The sequence below is a fragment of the Equus caballus genome, chromosome 4, assembly GCF_041296265.1.
Source record: "Equus caballus isolate H_3958 breed thoroughbred chromosome 4, TB-T2T, whole genome shotgun sequence".
Classification (NCBI taxonomy): domain Eukaryota; kingdom Metazoa; phylum Chordata; class Mammalia; order Perissodactyla; family Equidae; genus Equus; species Equus caballus.
This window is the reverse complement of record NC_091687.1, coordinates 53,250,243-53,270,507: the sequence shown is the minus strand read 5'-3', so window position 1 is coordinate 53,270,507 and position 20,265 is coordinate 53,250,243. Positions and strand designations below refer to the sequence as shown.

General features: G+C 37.0%; 1 protein-coding gene across 1 annotated transcript in view; it reads right to left on the bottom strand.

Annotated features, from left to right (window-relative positions):
* LRRC72 (leucine rich repeat containing 72) overlaps positions 1-20,265 on the bottom strand; it is a 38,797-nt gene that overhangs the window by 6,298 nt on the left and 12,234 nt on the right. Inside the window, exons 4-7 of the mRNA XM_023639321.2 lie at positions 10,411-10,492; positions 9,206-9,316; positions 2,416-2,505; positions 1,128-1,280 (exon numbers count right to left, since the gene is read on the bottom strand). Coding sequence (XP_023495089.1) covers positions 1,128-1,280; positions 2,416-2,505; positions 9,206-9,316; positions 10,411-10,492 — 436 coding nt within the window. The remainder of the gene's footprint in view (positions 1-1,127; positions 1,281-2,415; positions 2,506-9,205; positions 9,317-10,410; positions 10,493-20,265) is intronic.

The window sequence follows — 20,265 nt, the reverse complement described above, 5'->3', positions numbered from 1 at the left end:
TCTCTCTGATGATCTTAAGATCATTTTGCCTTTGGTGTGGATTTTTGTTGTTATATGTCTTTTACGTCTTCGGACTAATTTTGTCTGGCGAATCTAAGGATTCATACATTTATCAAATTTGGAAAATTCCCAGCCATTATCACTTCGAATATTACCTTCTCCCCTCTCTTTCTCTGTTTTTCCTGCAGGGTTACTAAACTAATTGGACTTTCTCTTTCTAATATCTCCTTGTCTCAACAGCTAATTAATATTTTCTGTCTCTTGCTTTCTCTATGTTGCATTCTGGGTAATTTCTTTAAAACCTTTTTTCAATTTAATATTTTCCCTTCATTTTTAGAAAATCTATTCCAGAATGTATTTTCTATTTCAAATGTATGTTGTCTCTTTGGCAAAACATCCTGAGGAAAGGATTTTGTCTTTGTATCTTTTTTCATCCCTCCTTGTGATACCTGGTGATACAGCAGCCACCTTGTAAGCATAAAGCACAGTAAGAATAGCATAACAAAAGATAGATGTATTCTTGAACTCTGATGACATCATTGAGCTTTATACTCACCCCAGACACCTTACCTTTGTATTCTTTGCTGTGTGAGAAAAATAAACCTCTATTTGCTTAAGTCACTGTATTGGATTTCTCTTACATACAAGAATTAAATTCAAACTAATGAAATGTCACAGAAGATATACAAATTATACTTGCATATTATGATAGTATATATGAGTACAACCAAAATATTAACAATGCTTATTTCTGGGTGGAGGAATTGCAGATGATCTTTATTCTTAAGGTTTTTTCCATTTTATCAAAAACTTATACCCTTAATTGGTGAAATTGTCCAGTGATCATGGTAATAATAACAACTGCAGCTTATTTACAATGTCCTTTATACTGTGCTAGTGACTAGGGTAAGGACATCAATGTAATATCTCATTATCACATTACCTCATTAGTTAAATATGTGTAAGTGAAGATGAAAATTGTATATCACTTTTATTAGACTAATAAAATTAGATCATATTCATTTCTCTATGTAGGTACTTAGCTTATTGCAACTTGTAGTTATTATAATCAAATTACTCAAAAGTTGAGGAGTTTGAATTTTAATTTTGTCTTTTTTCGAAAATACCTGAAGGTACTCTCTGGGCTGGATTTTGCTTAAATGGTGATCTAGGATCCCACGAGGCATCTACTTTTCCTTGGAATGCTATTGATTGCACAATATGAGCCTTTTTGTGGTTAAAAATGGTAATCATTGATCTTCTTTCTTTTTCTGTAACTTCTGATAAATGCAAAAAATAGTGTTATTGCATAGCATTATAAACAGATATGCAAAGTGATTCAAACTAGAAGTAAACACTTTAAAAAATGTATTTATCTGAACTATGCAATCGATGAACATCCTGTCAAAACTAATTTGTGAAGGGTTATCACAGTTATTTCCCTAATCTTACAAGTGCTCAATATGTGCTCCTCAGGTCACAAGGCACAGATCAATCCTACTGCATTCCAACATTTCTTTTTTTTTTGCTGAGGAAGATTCACCCTGAGCAAACATCTATTGCCAATCTCCCACTTTTTATATGTGAGCCCCTGCCACAGCAGGGCCACTGACAGATGAGTGGTGTAGGTCTGCACCTGGGCACCAAACCCAGGCCACTGAAGCGGAGTGCGCTGAACTTAACCACTAGGCCACTGGGGCTGGCCACCAACACTTTCTAACACATCATCATGAATGATTAAAATCACAACTATGATACATCCTTTCATTTCCTCAAGGCTGTGAGGAAGAAGAGGTATAAATATAAGGTTTTGATATAGAAGTTAGTAATAAATTATTAAGAATTTTCAAACCTGTAGACATAGAAAGGTAGATGAGTAATAAAGCACTTGGAGGTCAAATAGGCCTCCAATAATGTAAAATGTAATGCCCTGAGGTGGATTATTTTTGTGGCTTATATAAATCAGACATGCTAGTTTATCTACAATGTCTAAAGATGTATATTCATAAAGAAGTTCTCAATTATATAGGTTATAATATGTATATTTATAGGATTTCAAAAATATGATTTTTAGAACTTAAATAGGCCTAAGAGATTTAGTCCAATCCTCTCAATTTTGAAATACAAAACTAAGGTGCTGGGGGTAAAGGATTTGGCATCTAACACGTTAATGTCAAAATCAGGATCACAAGGAGAACTAGCATCACGCTCAGTTAGATGCCGTTCCAATACAGTGGTCAAGAGACACAAATTCCTAAAGTAGGGCAAATTTCATTGAGCAAAAATTTCAAAAATAAATAACTGAAAAACTTTTGTTTACAAAGACAATTATGTTCAAAGACATTTAGCATTTTTAGCCACTGAGTTATAAGACTGCTTCTCAAATATTTCTCTGCAAGAAAGAGGTGTCCTTACGATTTCGGTCAAGCAACTCTACTGCTGGCAGGTGGTAGATTATATACAAACGGTATAGGTTATATTGGCACAAAGGGTTTTGGTAGAGACCTGCAAAGGAAAAATTCAAATTAAGATGTCAGGTTTCGAAATTAGTTTCATTTATCACTTGATAAAATATGGGAAATTGTAGGATTAATATAAAACGTAAGACCATGTAAAGCTCTGCTTCACAGACCAATGGTCTCACCCAACCCTTACTTATTCAGAGCAGCACTTAATTTTCCTATCTGCTAACTTCATTCATTCAAAAAAAGTTTTCTGAGTGCTCACAATCTACTAGGAACTGTGCTAGGTGCTAGGGACATAGCATTGACCCAAATCTGCTACAAACGAGGAAAATTTTCACATGTCCATGAGCTAATTAGTAAAGGAAGAACTAGATATCAGCTCTCCGGGGGTCTTGACACTGCTCTTTATTAACGTATTTGTTCACTTGGTTCTCTTCTTCCAGTCTCAAAGGTCACAAGGGGGCCTGTGTGGAGATGGGCGGACACACTTTTCTTCCTACACTTCACGCCATTGCACGTAGTTCAGAATATGTAAATGCCAGTAGCAGCTTCAGCCCTCAGCAGGAGCAGAGCTGCCCAGGGGTGGATGTTGCATCCAGTCTCCCTGTGGTCAGGCACACGGGGCTTCGATGTCCGTGTGTGCCAGTGCTGGAAACGTCATGCACCACACTCGGTAATAGGGTGGCTAGAAGTAGAAGGCTTGAAGATACAGAAGAGCTCCTGGCACTTCTGACGTCACATCCTTTATCCCTTAGGCATCAGCATGTAAATTTTTAAAATCTTCAACTAGAAGATGTGACTTTCATTTTCATGGAAATAGTAAAGTATTTTCCCTATTCTTCTTTGGATAAGATCAAACAGGGTTATTTCAATACAATGTGAAATAAAACATTTGTGATTTCCAGCTGGATATCTTTAGCTACTGAATTCTGCCTACATGCAGTTTCTAAAAAATACTTCTGAAAAATAGATTAGAGAGGAAAAGCACTAGATGGCAGTAGCAGAAAGAGCTCCAGCTATGGTACAAACACGCTCAACAAAATGAGGCTCACTTAATGTACAGGTTAAATTTAGCAGCTCTGCTGTGGCATTTGACTATTTATAAAATACAAAGAAACTTGATAAAAGCATGAAAATATTAAGCATTAGAAACCCAGGAAAAAACTGGCTAATATTTATAAAGAATAGTTTGCACCATAAAGAAGATGGGGGGGGCATGCTTAAAACACGACAAATTATTTAGATAAAAACTGGAAAAGTTAATCATCTGGATGTTTTCTCTATAGGTAATAAAACATTCTGATATTTGCTGTATAAACACAAACTTTTCTGGCTAATAAAATTGTTATGTATAGCCATTCCCTGTGGAAAACACGAGCTTTAGAGGGACCTAAAGCAGGCAATGGAAGACACCTGGTGCATTATAAGCAAAAGTTATAAGAGGAAAAGCATGGAGGGAAATGTAGAGCCAGGAGCAACAAAGAACTGTGAAAGAAAAGAAATATGTATGTATTGGGGGAAATGAGAGGAAAAGTGCAGTGGATATTTTTCAAGATTTCTGAAGTGACAAAACTGGTTTGAACTCTAATCTTAAAAGAGAAGGAATTTAAAGTGGTAACAAATAGTTACAACTACAGATCAGGGAATAGAACGGATGTATGTTGAACCAGTAATAAAGACAGATTTAAAAAGATCCACAGGGATCACGCATTGTAGTTTGAGCCAGAAGGAGAAGAGAAAAAGACACCCTTCAAGGATATAAAAGCAAAACACAATAGTTTTTAATGCGAGTTTAGGAGGGAATAAGTCACAAATGCTTTAGTGCAGAAGTCTGCTGTGTGGTGGCTGTCTCGGAGAATCTCATCTGACACCTCATAACCCTATCATTCACTCTAGCTGGGCGACAGCCTGCCTTTGCAAATGATGTTAATGGAAAATGTACCAACATCTTTCAATGACATTTACTTTTGGTATACCCCTCATATTCTCTTTTCCCTCTGAGAACATTACTATTTCATTTTTTTTCCTGGCTTCCTCTCCTAGTACTTAGTTAAGTAACTTCTTTATGTAAATTAAATAACTTTTAGTTTCAGCTAAACAAAACACCAAATTTGGATTTACTACTATTAATTACATTACTTATTAAGAAGGTGTCTCAATACTGAAGACTCGCTGTGCTTATTGTGGTTCGACATTCATCTCATCATAAAGTAGAATCTAAATGACAGCAAGTCAGAAAACTGGGCCTTTAAGCCTGGCCTGTCTAAATTAACTGCAAAAACTAAATAGAATTAAATAAGTTGAAAGGCATTTCATCTTTATTTTTCTTCACTTTTTTCTTCGCTCTTACATTTTAGAAGGAAGAAATTTATTTTTAACTTTGCTTTTTTTTTTCCATTCCATACTATTAAACATGTAACATTTTGGATTCATGAGTTTTGGAGTGATGCTACTAAAATTACCATAAATTAAGTTTCTAAGACGTGAAATCTGTTTCCTGTGTCTGAAAGTTCGGAAAGGCTTCTGTGATGTATGGTACATTCCTTCAGAAACAATGAAACAAAATTGCTTACACTTTCACTTTCAATAGGTTAATACTATTTAATCCACCTTTCCTCTAGGCTACGTGTAGAGTACGCCTTGGTGGCGCCAGCACTGTCTTGCTTATCTTAATTTGGGATTGTGAGTCTAAGCAATTTACCCCAAAATATATCAAAATGTCTCTACTACCTTTCTGCGCAAGCTCGAGTTACACAAGTCACACGTGTGAAGCTACTTATTACTGAAACAGAAGGAGAAAATGCACTCATCTAAATAATTGGCTTCAGTTAACTTTTTTAAACTTTTAAAGCAAAATAGAAAATCATCATTTAAATGAACCCGAATGGTTTTAAGACCACCTCTGAAGAAAGCTGATGTAATTAATAATGTACCAACATTTCCATCTTAATAGATGAGGGAAATGATATAGAGAAGTTAAAAGCAGTTATAGTCTGTGCATATACAGAACTGCCTGTGGAAGGAAGTTCAGATGTCAATGATCAGATGCTAAGATTTTGAGGTTCTGGATCAAAGTTACTTAGTAAGGTCAGCATCTCCATTGTTATCATCATTTTATTTTAACTAATATCTATTGGGCCACCAAACAGCACAGGTTTATACTGAATATGAACATCATCCCTGATTTTAAAAGGCAAGCTTAGACTAAAGCAGGAGGTGAAGAGAGTGGAGGGGTCAGAATATTCTCTTCTTCAGGACAAACAGCAGGGAAAGACCAGTGGGCCCTTTTTCTTGGGTGGATTGTTCTGTTTTGTTGTTTGGGAGGGGTGGTCCCCCCTTGAGGGGCATTTCAGGCAAAGAGGCTCAGACGAGGAGACTGTTGAGATCATAGTCCCACCCTGGTCTCTCAGCCTCCCTCTTTGCTCCCTGGCTGCTCGCTGTAGGCAGTGGCCTGGGCCCAATGAGGAAGGTAGAAGGCGTTTAAGGACAGAACCTGTTGAAATGAAGATGCTCTCTTGGAGGGGCCGCTCCCTGTCTCCAGTGAATCCCTAAAGCTCTGCTAGGAAGCAAGTCTTAAAAAGTATGGAATGTAGGAGTCCAGCTGTGCTTTCTAACAGTGGAGTTTAATGAAACAGAGAGAATACTTGAGAGAAATGAGGAGACTAAAGGTTTAAGAACAGGATAATGTGTTAAGTATTTAGTTGCTGCTTTAGTTGGTGGTGTTCTTTCCCTCTGTGCTGGGAAAGGGGCAGGGATTAGTGAAAATTAGTGAAAGTCAGCAGTCACCGGAAGTGGGTCTTTGACACCTGTAGATCCTGATTTAGAGAGAGCTTGGAGGAGGTAAGGGAAGAGGAAAATGGAGCTGGAGAGGGAGGGTGTGGAAAGGGAGACCGCCTGGAGAGAGGAGGTGGGGCCCTCCTGACTCAGCCTGGAAGTCAGGAATTCCAGTTTCCAGGACCTCACACTCTGCAGCTGGTGCTGCGCCTCCCTGAAGCTCCCAGCCATGCGTCTCCTGGGCAGTGTCTTGGCCTTTCTCCTCATAAACACCCATGGAGGGTGCAAGGCCGAAATAGGTTAGAGGTTTCCCCTCCAGGTTATTTTCTCACTCTCTGAAGAACTTGTAATTGAAGTGGAATAATAACAACACTTCAGCATTTTATATGATTTTACAACTTGAAAGGACAAAAACTTTAACAATTGAAAATACGTAGATTTCTCATTTTAGTTAATGAGCTGAATCTATTCTATGGTTGCAAATGAGGCTCAGAGAAACTTAATTTGAGGACATTACTGCACAAATATGATTAGCAGTCTAATAAATGCAAACATTATTTCCGTATATCTTTAACCAAAATGGGGCAAGGTTCAAAACGTGCATATTTTCTACCAAAAATTTTCAGAAAACGCATCTTTTTTTGTAATTGGACACAGCATTTTCTCCATTTAAACAAATGATCCCACTACAAGATTCTCAGTTGGAACAATTATAGTTCTATAATTTGAATTACATCACTACGATTTTAAGTAGAGGTCACTTAAACTGTTGTGATAGGTGGTGATATGGACATTGTACTACCAGGCCGGCCTAACAGCCTTTCAGAGAGCTAGAAAAGGCATTTCCGCACCCCACCTCAGGGCTGACAATTCTGTGCTCAGTACACTCTTGACAATTGGGGCATGAGGTGGATTTCAAACTACTTACTCCAGAGCCACCCTTGTTCAGGGCATAGTCCTATTGACTGTGATTGGGGCAACCTTGATTGCTAACCTCAAATCTTATATTGTAAAATAAGTGTGCTTAAATTATTGATTTCTTACATTTAGTAAATTGTCCTATTAAGTTTCACATCAAGCCCTTTCAGCTCTCTAAGAAATATTTAGGCTGAGAGTTTTAAAACTGTAAGGTCCGTAAGGGTCCATGTTCACTTTTGTGTTCCCATCTAGTAGAGTGTCACATAGCAAATGCGTGATAAGTATGTTGAATGAATGAATGAATGAATAAATGATAAATAGAAGGAACAAAGCATGAGTTTAAGTTTCAACACTCCTTAGTAGTTTGGCTAAAGCTCTGAGACTTGTATTTCCACCATTAACAAGGGAATAATCCTAATCACATCACAGGATTACTGTGAAGATTTCAATGAGAAGATAAGAAAGCCTTTTTCAACAAGAAAGACATTCAAACATGTTACTATAATGATTATTATTTAGAATGCCAGTTATATTTTTTAATCTATTTACTACTTGGCAGAATTTCTAGACTGTGTACATCTTAATTCATTATCTAATTTACACAATCCAGAATAAAACAATTTTTGTTTTTGTTGCTGCTTCAAAATACCATTAATGTCAAGAAGTGCTTTTGAAAAAAATGTTTGAAAGAGTTGGCTTAATATTTGAAGCAATCCTGAGAGGTAGCTATTAACCCATTTTGTAGAAAAATGAAGATAAACGAGAGTTCTGAATCTAGCATGGCCAGTTTTGAACCATAGAAGCGTTTGTTCAGCACAGAAGGGCCAGATAATTCAAATATGCAGACCAATCCTGAGTGTTTCACAGACCTTATCACTACTCAAAGATAAGCATGGAATTGTCCTGATCTTGGTGCAATCTTAATAGTTAGACTTAAACTTAATAGTCTCCTTATAAGCACATGAATCATTTCTCCTCCATACAGTAGACATAACTGATTAACACTGAAAATATCGGAAAACTTTAATTACTCTCTAGGTATTGATCTGATCAGAACCTCTACCATCAACACCAGTTTACACGTATTCAAAACACTGTCTCGGGCAATTTTGAGAAATGAATAGAAAATGGATAGGAAGAAAATATCTATTTCACGACATTATATGAAAAAGTCTCCTGACTCTAAAGTTTGAAAACCCACTCATTGATTTGAGCATCGTTTCCCTTGGTGCACCTCGGACCATTTGTCCTGTATTGCGATTGTGTATGGGTTTATCTACCCTTCAAGACTGTAAACTTATTGAGAGTAGGAACTCTGTATTTATGTTTCCACCCATCTCACAATGTCTTCCAATACTGAAGCCAGTTCCTTGCTAGGTGTGATTCAACATTTGTGAATGAAGGTTGCTGTTCGCCAAATTAAAAGCTTAAATAAAAATTTACTCTTTTTTTGGGGGGGTGTCAGCTTTATTAATATAATTCACATACCACACAGTTCACTCATTTTAAGTATACAATTCATGTTTTTCAGTATATTCACAGAGTTGTGCAACCATCACCTCAGTCAATTTTAAAACATTTTCATCACCCCAAAAAGAAACCCCATACACCTTATTTTTAGCCATCACTCTCCAGTCCTCTCAGCGCCCCAGCCCTGGGCAGATGCTCATCTATTTAAAAATAGTTGCCTCTCAGTGTTGCTGTCTCGATAGATGTGGCTGTTCTGGACATGTCATATAAATGGAGTCACATAATATGTGCTAAAACTTACTTTTGAGGTAAAACCAAAAGCACGGATTTAAACATGTAAATAGTCTTTTGTCACTTCTGTCATTTTCATTTGGCATGCCATGTCATTTCACAAATTTTTTTTCATCTGTTGTTCTTTCAAAAACACATTTTAGAAAAGAACAAGATCTAGTCTTGTTTTCAAAAATATCTAAATATTTTAGTTATAAACATTGATCTAATTTAAATTTAAAAAATGAAAAAATGCCCTGTGTTATTACTCTTTTAACTTATAGCCATATAAAAGTGCAAATTGATACTTAGGGTCTTCAGATTGAGCATTCCCTTCAACTCCTTCACTGCGGCGTCTATGTTTGTTAACTCATTGTGGTGAAGCTGGAGTATATGCAAGGAGGGCAGGTAACGCAGGCCTAAACAAAAGACAAACTTTGTTTTTACAAGATTTTAAACATTTTCATTGCTAATCAAACATGCTAACTAAACAAAAGCAAAGAATACATTACAGCTGGTGAAAGGAGGCATTATTATTAATAACATTGTGAACCATCATTAAGAATACAACAAACATAAGCATCCAAATAATTGAGTGTAATGTGGGAATGTAGAGTCAATTTATTTCCATCGTTATGATTTTACTTTTTCTTCTCTGTATCAAAGACTTTTTTAAATTTTAGAGAGGTTCTTTTCTTACTCTTCTTTTTGGTTTGGTTTTGCCAATGTTAGTTAGAGTTACAATGCTAATCAAGGGAATAATTACTCATTTAATTCAATATCTCCCCCCAAACTGCTCAACCAAATATTTTCTTTACACAACAGGAAGCCAAATATTCATATCATTTTTGTTGATTCTAAGTTGCACATTCTCCCACCTTTTTATCATAAGTAAAAGTGGGTTGTGTCTTTGTGATATCCACATCATAGTTTAATTGGCAAGATTTTCTTTCTTCGTGGTGCATGGAATAATGGTGGATCTTAAAACTTATAACGTTTTGATTTTATAATATATGGTATTACAGAAAAACTTTTTCTGCTATGCCTCTTTGTATTTCATAACCATAATACATTACGTACTTTTATACCTGGCTTGAAATTGTCAGTTTAGAGATTGCTGCGCATATAAAATTAATGCAGAGTGAAAACAGGAATTTGGCTGGTAAAAATTATAGCTAGTAAAAACATTAAGACTATTTATATAGTTGTTGTATTTATTAATGCTCCCAAATATTGTTAAAATTTGCTTCCACAGTATCTAATTTGTGTCCAACTGTGCAGAATGGCGAAATTTCTATGTTAAAAAAAAAAGATTCTTTCACATTTTGAACAAGACACATAAAAGCAAATTTCTTAAAATAAAAAGTACATAGGAACATTAAAAAAATAGACCATCACATATTTTCAACAGAAATGTTTAAATAGATTTTTGCATGCTATTAACAATACCACGGTTGAAAGTTATTACTTAATTGAAAATTTATTCAATTGACAGAGAAAATTTAAGACCTACCTTCTATCTCAAATATTGCATTGTTGTTTAGATATAGTTCTGTCAGACAACAGTTTCTAGTTAAAAATGTTATTCCATGGAGCTGAAAATGAGAGTTAGAGAACAATATACTTTCTACAATAATTATATAAATGTATAATATTGTATATACATAATTACAATAAGACCACAGAAGTTTGATGCTTGCTGTTATTAATTATTTGTGACCTTATTGTCTAGGATGTGAGTTTGCATTTGGCTTGTCTTTGAGGGCAGTGGGATAAAAAGTGTGTTTTAAGCTAGCTTAATACAAACCTCTCTTACTATGGTAAGACCAACTCCCTTGCAAGACTTTGAAAGCCTCTGTAAGCTGGCCTAGCCCTAGCTCTAACATTTCCCACAATTCTCCATATAGTCTCACTGGATCTGGCTCCACATATCCACTAATTCACCGTCACATATGATTAAGTGCCTATTATATGCCAAGGGCTCTCCCCTCAGATAATGAGGAAGCCATTTCTGCTTCTGCATGATTTCTCTTTGCCTGCAGGACTTTTCTTCCTGGTACATTTCCGATTATTCTTAAGGATCAGCCCTAGGCTAGCAAGGTTTATCAAACCATGCCTGAGCCAGCCACCACAGGCGGTTTTGACTGCCCCAGGGATTTGTGGAAAACATCCTTTGATCTCCTTGCATCTCTCTACTATCTTCTCACTCTCTTTTGACCCACGTGTTCTTTCTCTAAACTTCCACCCACTCCAGCACATTGAGTCAGATCTCCTGAATGATGGTCTAATTCTGAACTCTTTCTTAATTCTCATCTCCTCTTTTCAGGCTCACTGTCCTTCTAGTAAACGGATCTCCTCAGTTTAGCTGAGGACTCTATAATCTGAGTAGACACAGGAGGCAACTCTTACAGGTCAGGCCCACTTCTAACAGCTCAACTGGCCACATCCCAAAGGAGAGGGCAAGGCACAGCATAATCCTGTTACTGCACAGCTCATCTTTTGAAATAAGACCTTTCCTGACAACCCCCATACGAACCTCCATTTTCTTGACTACTTCCCGCTCCATTTGACTTGTACAATTAATCGTTTGATCACTAGTTTTGTGTCTTCCTTAAGGAAAGTAACCACATTTCTTCAGTATCTTATCCTTCCCACCTCCCCATTCTCCTAATGATATGGTGAAGTTGTGTCTGACTTTTAAGATTAGAAATTCAGTCTATATGAATTGGAAATATGTAGTCAAAGGCCCTCTTGAAAATTCCTCAAATGAACCATTCAGCACACTATACATGATATGGGGTATCCAACACACAAAACTGAAGATCAGAAATGTTTGTTACCCTGCAAGGAGAACTCCATTATTTTTTTTTTAATATTGACTCTATAACCTTGATAAAATTTACAGATTTGTTTGAGTCATGAGGATGAGACATGGTGGAGTCATAGAGGCGGGGCAGGTATCCTCTGACAGCAGCCGGCAAGTTCAGTATAGCAGGTAAGTGGCTGCTTAATACACGGTCTAGCAGGGAGAAGATTTTCTGGAAATAGTTATTGATAAATGCTTAGTACTTTAGATATACCGCAATATAGGCTTATGATTATAAATTCGTTTTATGTGTTTATTAAAGCCTATCCCAGGAACTATTGTTATCAGTTAAATAGAATTGTTTTGGCCTTTGATGGGTTAATTCAACTTATCTGATTTAGTGAGGATTTACTGGAAATTTTACTCCTGGCCTCTCATATCTCAGAAAAGCGATTTTAGATTTGTAACCAAAGTTTGAATTTGTAACCAAAGTTTGAACACCGGTTTCTTTAATGATTTTTCTTTAAGTTGTTCTTATATTTGCAACATTCACAAATTGTGACGCTACAAAAGGCATGTGTGCTGCTCATCTCCTCATTTCACGGATTCATTCTACACCAGATTATGTCAGCACTCATGCTGGAGGACCACCAATAATTTCCCCACAGCTTTTGTTAAGTCATGAGAGGAACCATGTTTTCCACAGGTGGGAGGGGTCATTGAAGGCAGTGAGGGGTGGGTCCCAGTTGGTTGCCTATCCCTTTCTACTTTTCTTACTGGCTTCCTGACAGCAACTCACTGCCTTCTGTCCTCCTCACCACTCCCTGATCTAATGATAGCCACACCTGACATCAGCATAGAAAAAGAACACCAGTGGAAACCACAACTTTTTCTTCCCTTTTTCCAGTTCTCTGCCAATCACACATTAATAAAGCATTGCTAATTAGCTGAGGCTTTAATTTCTCTTGCATTACTCATTAACACAGGAAGAATACTAATAAACTCAACAGTTTCATCTTGATCATAGAATCAAAGTTTTCCCAAGAGCATTAACATCCTTGGCCATGATCATTGGGATTTTAAGATTGCACTATTTGTTGGGGTCAGATGTGTAGGGGGAGTGGCATGGAAAGAGATAAAGCCAGATTATGAGGACCTTGGGGAGCTTTTAAAAGATTTTGTGCAGAGGAGTGCTATTGCCCTATTTTATTTTAGAAAGAAAATGGAAGGGAAGAATGTAGTTTAGAAGGAATAGTAAGTATAATGGCAGGAATGAATAGGAGGAGTGTTACGCTAATTCAGAAGAATATATGGTGGCCCAGAGTAGAGTAATGGCAGTGGGAGAAGAGAGAAGTGGAGCGAAATGAGAGACAGTTCCAAGGTAGAGTTCACAGCACTTAATAGACATTGAAACGTAGCAAGTTGTTGAAGTCAAGATCTAGGAACAGAAATTGGAGAACCTGCTGATTGTCCTGAAACTCAAGCCCTTATTAAAGTAAAATGTTATTATAATTATCCATTTAGAGAAATCTATACTATTGATTCTAAGGATGGCCATAGCATTAATATTTAATGTGACATTTCACAAATCACACCTTAGCTCAAGACTTGGCACATAGTAAGTGCCCAATAAACAATAGCTATTATTTATTTATTGGTTAACAGCTACTATTTTTTATAGACCTGGAGGCTCATACATTTAGTGTCAAGCACTTAAAGGTAACAACTGAGGTATAGTGGGGAAAAATGAATACCAGAATGAATTAAGGAGGCTTCTTTTAGAGCAAGGTTTCTTAACCTCTGCAACTATGGACATTTGGGGCCTGATAATTCTTGGTTGGGGTTGGGGGTCTGCCCAGTGCATTGTAACATGTTTAGCAGCATCCCTAGTCTCTACCCACTAGATGCCAGTAACATGCACACCTCAACTGTGAGAATCAAAAATGTCTCCAGACATTGCCAAATGTCACGTGGGGGTGGGGGCGGTGTGCAAAGTTGTTCTCAGTTGAGAACTGCTGACTTAGAGTCAAGAAAAGAGGACAGATTCATATTTAGTAAGTGCTGATTATGAGCTGAGTAGTAAGCTAGATATTTTCACAGACATTATTTAATATGGTCCTTACAATAGCTCCATGTTATTTGCTTTATCCTTCATTTATCTAGGAGGAAACTGAGGCTCAGAGAAGTTAGACAATTTTCCCCAGGTAACAGAGCAAGGATTCAAACTCAAGTCTGTCTGACTCTCAAATCAAAAACTGGCTTATAGTACATCGTTACTGGGCTCTTTAATTTGGAGGAACTTCTGTATAAACCATCCAGATGACATTAATTTGAACATACTTTGAAGAAATGGAAAATATTGTTGTTTTGAGTAATGGAAAATATTAGATTGAGTGATAGAAAATAGTATTTCAGCAATAACTCCAAAACATGTCTAAAATGCACCCAAAAATATTCAGCAGGAAATGGAAAAAATAGAAGAGAAATATAATAGTTTAAAAATATAATTATATATAGTTTCTCTTTCTCTCAATATATAGAAAGAGATATACAGATATAAACTTATTTGCCTGACACGTAGTAAGGCTACATCCTGTTTATCATTATTTGAAAGTGTTTAGCTATGTTTTGGGTTATTACTGAAATGTGTATGAGTTTCTTTGATCAGTACTTCACATATGCCACCTCATTTCTTTATCATGACAACCCTTTGTTAGGAAGAATAAATGCTCCCTATATTAGATAGAGGAAGCTGAACTCTGGAGAGATTATGCAATTTCCTAAATATCATCTGATTAGTAACAGCTGATTAGTAACAGCACCATAACTATACCTGAACACAGTTCAAAATCCACTTATTAAATACCTACCCTCTTCCAGGAATCACTTACACAGACATTGGTGCTATTCTTTTCTTTTCATCTGTCTAAACATTATTTAATGAAATATGAGATGCACTTGTCATTATTGTTTAGCTGCCCGGCATCTAACACTCCTCCCCACAATTCAAGGAATTCTTCCTCTAATGAGTCTTGGTGGGAATCAGAACCTACTCCCCATTAGGCAAGATATTTGCTTTTCCAGATTTCCTGCCAGGTAGGTGTGACACATGACTAGACCAAGCCAATCTGATGCCTTCCCTCTGAACTTTGAATCAAGAACTAGTAATGCAAAGAAGTGGAGATAGCTGAGAGTTAATTCTGGTGTTGGCAGAGATAGAGACAGCAACGTTTGTCTCCACAGCAGTGGAAACAGTGGCACTGGTGACGGTGGAGGGGTCCAGCAGCTGGTGCTGGTGACAGGCAAGCAGCAGCACAAGCTGGGGCTTCCATTGTTGACTGGCAAGTCAGTAGTGTTTGTGGAAATCAGTTCTGTGAAATGGTTTTGACCATGGCTCCCTTTGATCCTGAGAATTTTCTACACTTGATTCTTAAGCTACCTAATACCTATCCAATACCTTTTCAATATATTATTTTTCTGCTTAACTTAGCCAAAGCATGTTTCTGTTAAGTGAATTTCTGTTACTTTGACTAGCACCTATGCAAAGAAAAGTTTAACTTGGCAGACCTAGCTCTGATGTCAAATAAACAGAACCTGACATTTGTGAATGAACAAAAAAGCGTAATGCTAAGCAAAAGATTATCAATTTACCCTCCTCAAACTTATAATTATGATCAATTACATATCATTTGTGACTCTCTGACCAAATGGAAATATTTCATTTATTAGAAAACATTAGTATCTTTGTTTACTCATTCTTCCATGCAACAAATATTTGTTGAGCTGCTACTGTGTCCCAGACACTGTGCTAAGTTCTGGGAGTAGAGCTGTGAACAAAACAGACAAAAATCCTTGCTTATTTTTTCCAGCAGGAAAAGAGAAATTAAACAACATGTACAATAAGTAAATTATATATTATGGTATCAGCTGATAAGTGCTGTGGGGAAAAAGAAAGCATAGAGACTGGGTGTGCCAGTAGGGAGGTGGTGTTATAGAGGGGGTAATATTTGCACGAACTCTTTTTAAAAAAAAAAAAAAAGATTGGCACCAGAGCTAACATCTGTTGCCAATCTTTTTCTTTTCTTTTCCCCAAAGCCCCCCAGCACATAGTTATTTATTCTAGTCGGGAGTGTCTCTGGTTGTGCTATGTGGGTTGCCGCCTCAGCATGGCCAGATGAGCGATGCCATGTCGGCGACCAGGATCCCAACTAGCGAAATCCTGGGCCACAAAAGCGGAGTGCGCAAACTTAACCACTTGGCCACGGGCCGGCCCCCTGAATGAACTCTTGATGAAGGGGAGGGAGTGGGCCACTGGGATATCTGTAGGAGGAGCATTTGGGGACTAGCCAGTATATAGGTCTAGAGACAGTATGGTGCCTGGTGTGGCTGGATCAGAGCGAGCACGGGAGAGAAGGGAGGTAATGAGGTTAGAGAGAGAATCAGGGGCTGCCTTGTGTAGGGCCTTGTAGGTACCGTAAGAACTTGGCTGAAAGTAACCGGGAACCATTGCAGGTTTTGAGCAGAGTGAGATGTTTTGACTTGGGTTTCCACAGATCACTCTACCAAATTGCATGATTCTCAGTGAGGGGGCGATTTTGCCTCCCGGGGACATTTGACAATGTCTAGAAATATTTTTTGTTGTCACTTCTCAGGGGGAAATTCTTATGGCATGTGGTAGGTAGAGGCCAAGGAAGCTGCTAAACACCCAAAAAGGCATAGGACTCCCCCCACAACCAACAATTATCCAGTTCAGGAATCAGTGGTACCAAGGTTGAAAACCCTAGAGGGAAAGACCTATATGCCAGTGATCTGACGACATGATGAAACTCTGAAAAACTCTATAGTTAGGTGCTATTTAAAAGGGTATATTATTGTATGTTTGACATTGAAGTCACAATATTTCCTAAATTTATATAAAACTAAGTATTGTTTGGGGAGAATTTTAATAATATACACTGAATTAAATAGAAAAAAAAGAAAATTTTCAATATACTTCCAAGATTCCTAAGTTCACTTTTATGGAGTTCCTGTCCAATAAATGAAAACAACGCATTTGCTTGTGTCTTAGTTTAAAATATGTACAATCCTTGAAAATAAAATCTGCACTTTAAAAATATTCAGAAATAACTATTTTTATCCAATACAAACAGAATTTCATTCTGAAGTTTTCTCTTCTTTCTTCCATGTTACTAAAATTGTTATATATGCTCTTTTCCAAAAGTAGGTTATATTTCTTGGATAAATCATTTTAAAGCATAACTAGAGACATAGTGTACATATCTATGAATTTCACAACCATGCAGTGAAAGCTTATTTAGATTATGTATGTTAATTTTCTTTCAGAGGAGGCTTTAAATATTTGGCAAAATAGAATTCTTTCAACTAAGTTGACATACAGGATATAATTAATGTCCTGGGGTAACAGAAACATGCAAGAGCCCAAATTATATGGAATACATGAGAGTTTGCCTTATTATTTAATAGCTCTTATGCTTTACCATTGGCTTTGTTCTGCCCTAAATCATTTTTCAGAATAAGATATGGTATGTATAGTAAATAGATAAATATATATATATACCCAAACTTGATTAAAAGAACCAACTAAAATTTCATGATAACAAGGCGTGTCGTAAAGCTGCCTGAAAAAAAGTACTGCCATTCAAAGAATTCTTTACAAACATTTAAAACAGCACATTAAAAATAATTATTTAAATTTTCAAGTCATGATTTGTAATTTTGTACATCAATAAACCTTCCTAAAATATATAAATCTGTGCTGTGTACCAACTTCTTAATAGATACTGAAGGCCTGGGAGATGGGAAATAATAACATATCTTAGTGGCATAGAAGAATGAGCCCAGGATCTTTCTTAAAACAATTTTGTTGATTTTAATCTGACCATTCTCTGGTCAGCTAGTGTGGAAAATGTTATTATAAATAAGTATTTTAATTATATTTTAGATGATGAAGTTTATAAACAATGACTTTGCCAGAGAGGTACTTTTATATTAATTTAGTTTTGTGAAATTTGCCAACTATTTGGTTTTTGCTACATGGCAGAAATTCCTATTCCATTTGGACAGCTGCTTGGTGAGCCATTATACAGGTTTTTCATCAAACGCTTATTCTAATCTGAAACAAATGAAATATACCAAAGTATTGCTAGTTCTTCCAGCAGTAGAAGGATACCAGCATTGTGGCACCAGTATTATGAACTCATTATTAAATATCTGTAAAAGAAAATTTTCGAGGTAATTAACCAAAACACAAACAAATCGACTGTATAGACCATTTGCAATTGTAGTATAAAAGACAAATCACTTAGATCACTTGTCTGAGCAGACTCCACTTCGCATGAAAGGCTGTAAAGGATGAACTGTGGACCTAAAATCCCCTCGCCAGGCTCGCTAGAAGATGAGACAAGGAAGGGAGTCTTCAGAAGGCCTCAGTTAAGATGCGCCAACGAGCAGCTGCCTCCCACTACTTATGTCTGGGGAGATTAGAAAAAGGTGACCCATAAAGGGAGGTGACGCAGACCTGGTGAATATCTATATGCAGGAGGAGGAGAAAACCAACCCTCAGCAAGCATAATTAAAGATCCAGAGTTGCCTGAGCAAACCTAGGAAAGCTGGGGCAGTGGAGGTCCTTAGAAACAACATGTACCTATTGAATTTGCTAGTCCAGAGTCAGACCAGAAGTTCCAGTTTTAGCATCCACTAGATAATAATGGCGAGTAGTGCGCACCTTTCTACCATGCTAGGCTCCAAACACACCAAACTACATTCATTGCTTCCCGAGACTACTGCTTTCTCTCAGTTCACTCCAGGCAATTTGCAAATGCAGTGTCCTCCCCAAGAGCACAGCCACTCCCTCTGGCCTTCCTAATTTTATCACTAGAGCAGGTACCATCCCATTTATTGTTGTATTCTATCAATAGCCTAATGCAAGTACAGAATAAGCTGTATCAGATGGGATGCTTTTGGCTCCAAGGAACTTCTAAGCTCAACTCAAACTGGCACATCAATTAGAACGTTTATTATCTCATATACCAAGAAGTTCAGAGGTTGTGAAAGCCTGAGTCTTACCATCTCAATGATTCTCTGGGTTCTGCTTTTCTCTAAATGTTGGATGCATCTTCAAGTTGGTAGGATGGTTCCTAGCTTCATATCCAGGCAAGAAAACATCCAAATTCAGAAATAAGGGACGTCTCTTCTAGCCCTGTCTTTTTGGAGTAAGGAAACCTCTCACAGAAGCCTCCCAGCAGATGTTTCTCCTATGTCTCTATTACCACAATTGGGTTATGTGTCCATTCATTGACTAGCCACTCACAAGGAGGATGGGATTCTCCTGATTGGCTTGGAGAGTTCAGTATCTACCCCCTGGAACCAGGGATAGGCCCACCTACTTGAGTAAAAAGGAGGGGAAGTATGTACCAAAACCCAGTCCTAGATTCTGCTGGATAGGTTAAAGGAGAGAATGGATATTGAGTGGACAACCAATAATGTCCAGTACATACACCTCAACAAAATTGTTGATTGAATAAATGAATAAACAAAAAAGATGTGTCCATTTTATTTTACTACTTTATGCCTTAGTTGTTCCTAAATAGAGGGTAGTCTAAGATATTCACCAATGTAAGAATAATGCTGGTCACAAATGCAGATCATTGTTAACAAAATGTTACAATTCTAAATATTTATATTCCTATATCAATGTTGATGTTTTTCACCACAATTCACCATACTATTTTCTACTGGCATAACAGCTTCTTGGTGGTCAACCTAGAGTGGTCAACTAATCTAGATTTTAAAGGAAACTAATCATCAAAATTTACATGTGAATTTTGATGAAGTTCTATCATAGCTAGTATGCCCATTCATGGAATGTAAATCCTCAGGCAACTTAGCAACTAGTCAATTATTGATCAAAAGGAAAACTCACATTAGCTTATTGACTTATCCCATGACCACTTAAAATTTATTTTGGGTATGATGTCCTTTCAGTATTATATGGATTAAATAAGTCTATTTTTTAAAGAATAAAGTTAAGTGATGGTAATTTTGGAAATAACATAGTTAATTTATTGAACGTAAATAGCCAAGCACAAGAAGAGAATTCAGCCTCATGTCACATCCCTTCCCCACCAACCCCCCTTCAAAAACAAAAGGAAGTAAAATAGTTGACAGCATTTGCGATCTCTTCTTATGTACATGATGCATCTATAAGACAATTGCATGAAAATTCAATGACTAATAGAGGTGGGATGGAGTCCACTACCAGAAAGCCAAAAAAATTACAAAATCTCTAATTATACATCTCCCTTTAGACATATTGTGACCATTTGTACATGTTCTTTCCTTCAAAATCCAACTCCACTGAACACCACAAGGAGCTCACATGAAAAACAAGGATGCGTCACTTTTGCCATGCTTGATGATTTCCATCTTTTTCTAATCAGAAGTGGCACACTGTGACCCAGGATAATTTCTGGCAGAGTGTTTAAAAGAGTTGTGAACTTGTATGCCCTTAAGTGGTGCATGCACTTTCCATTTCAGTTGTTA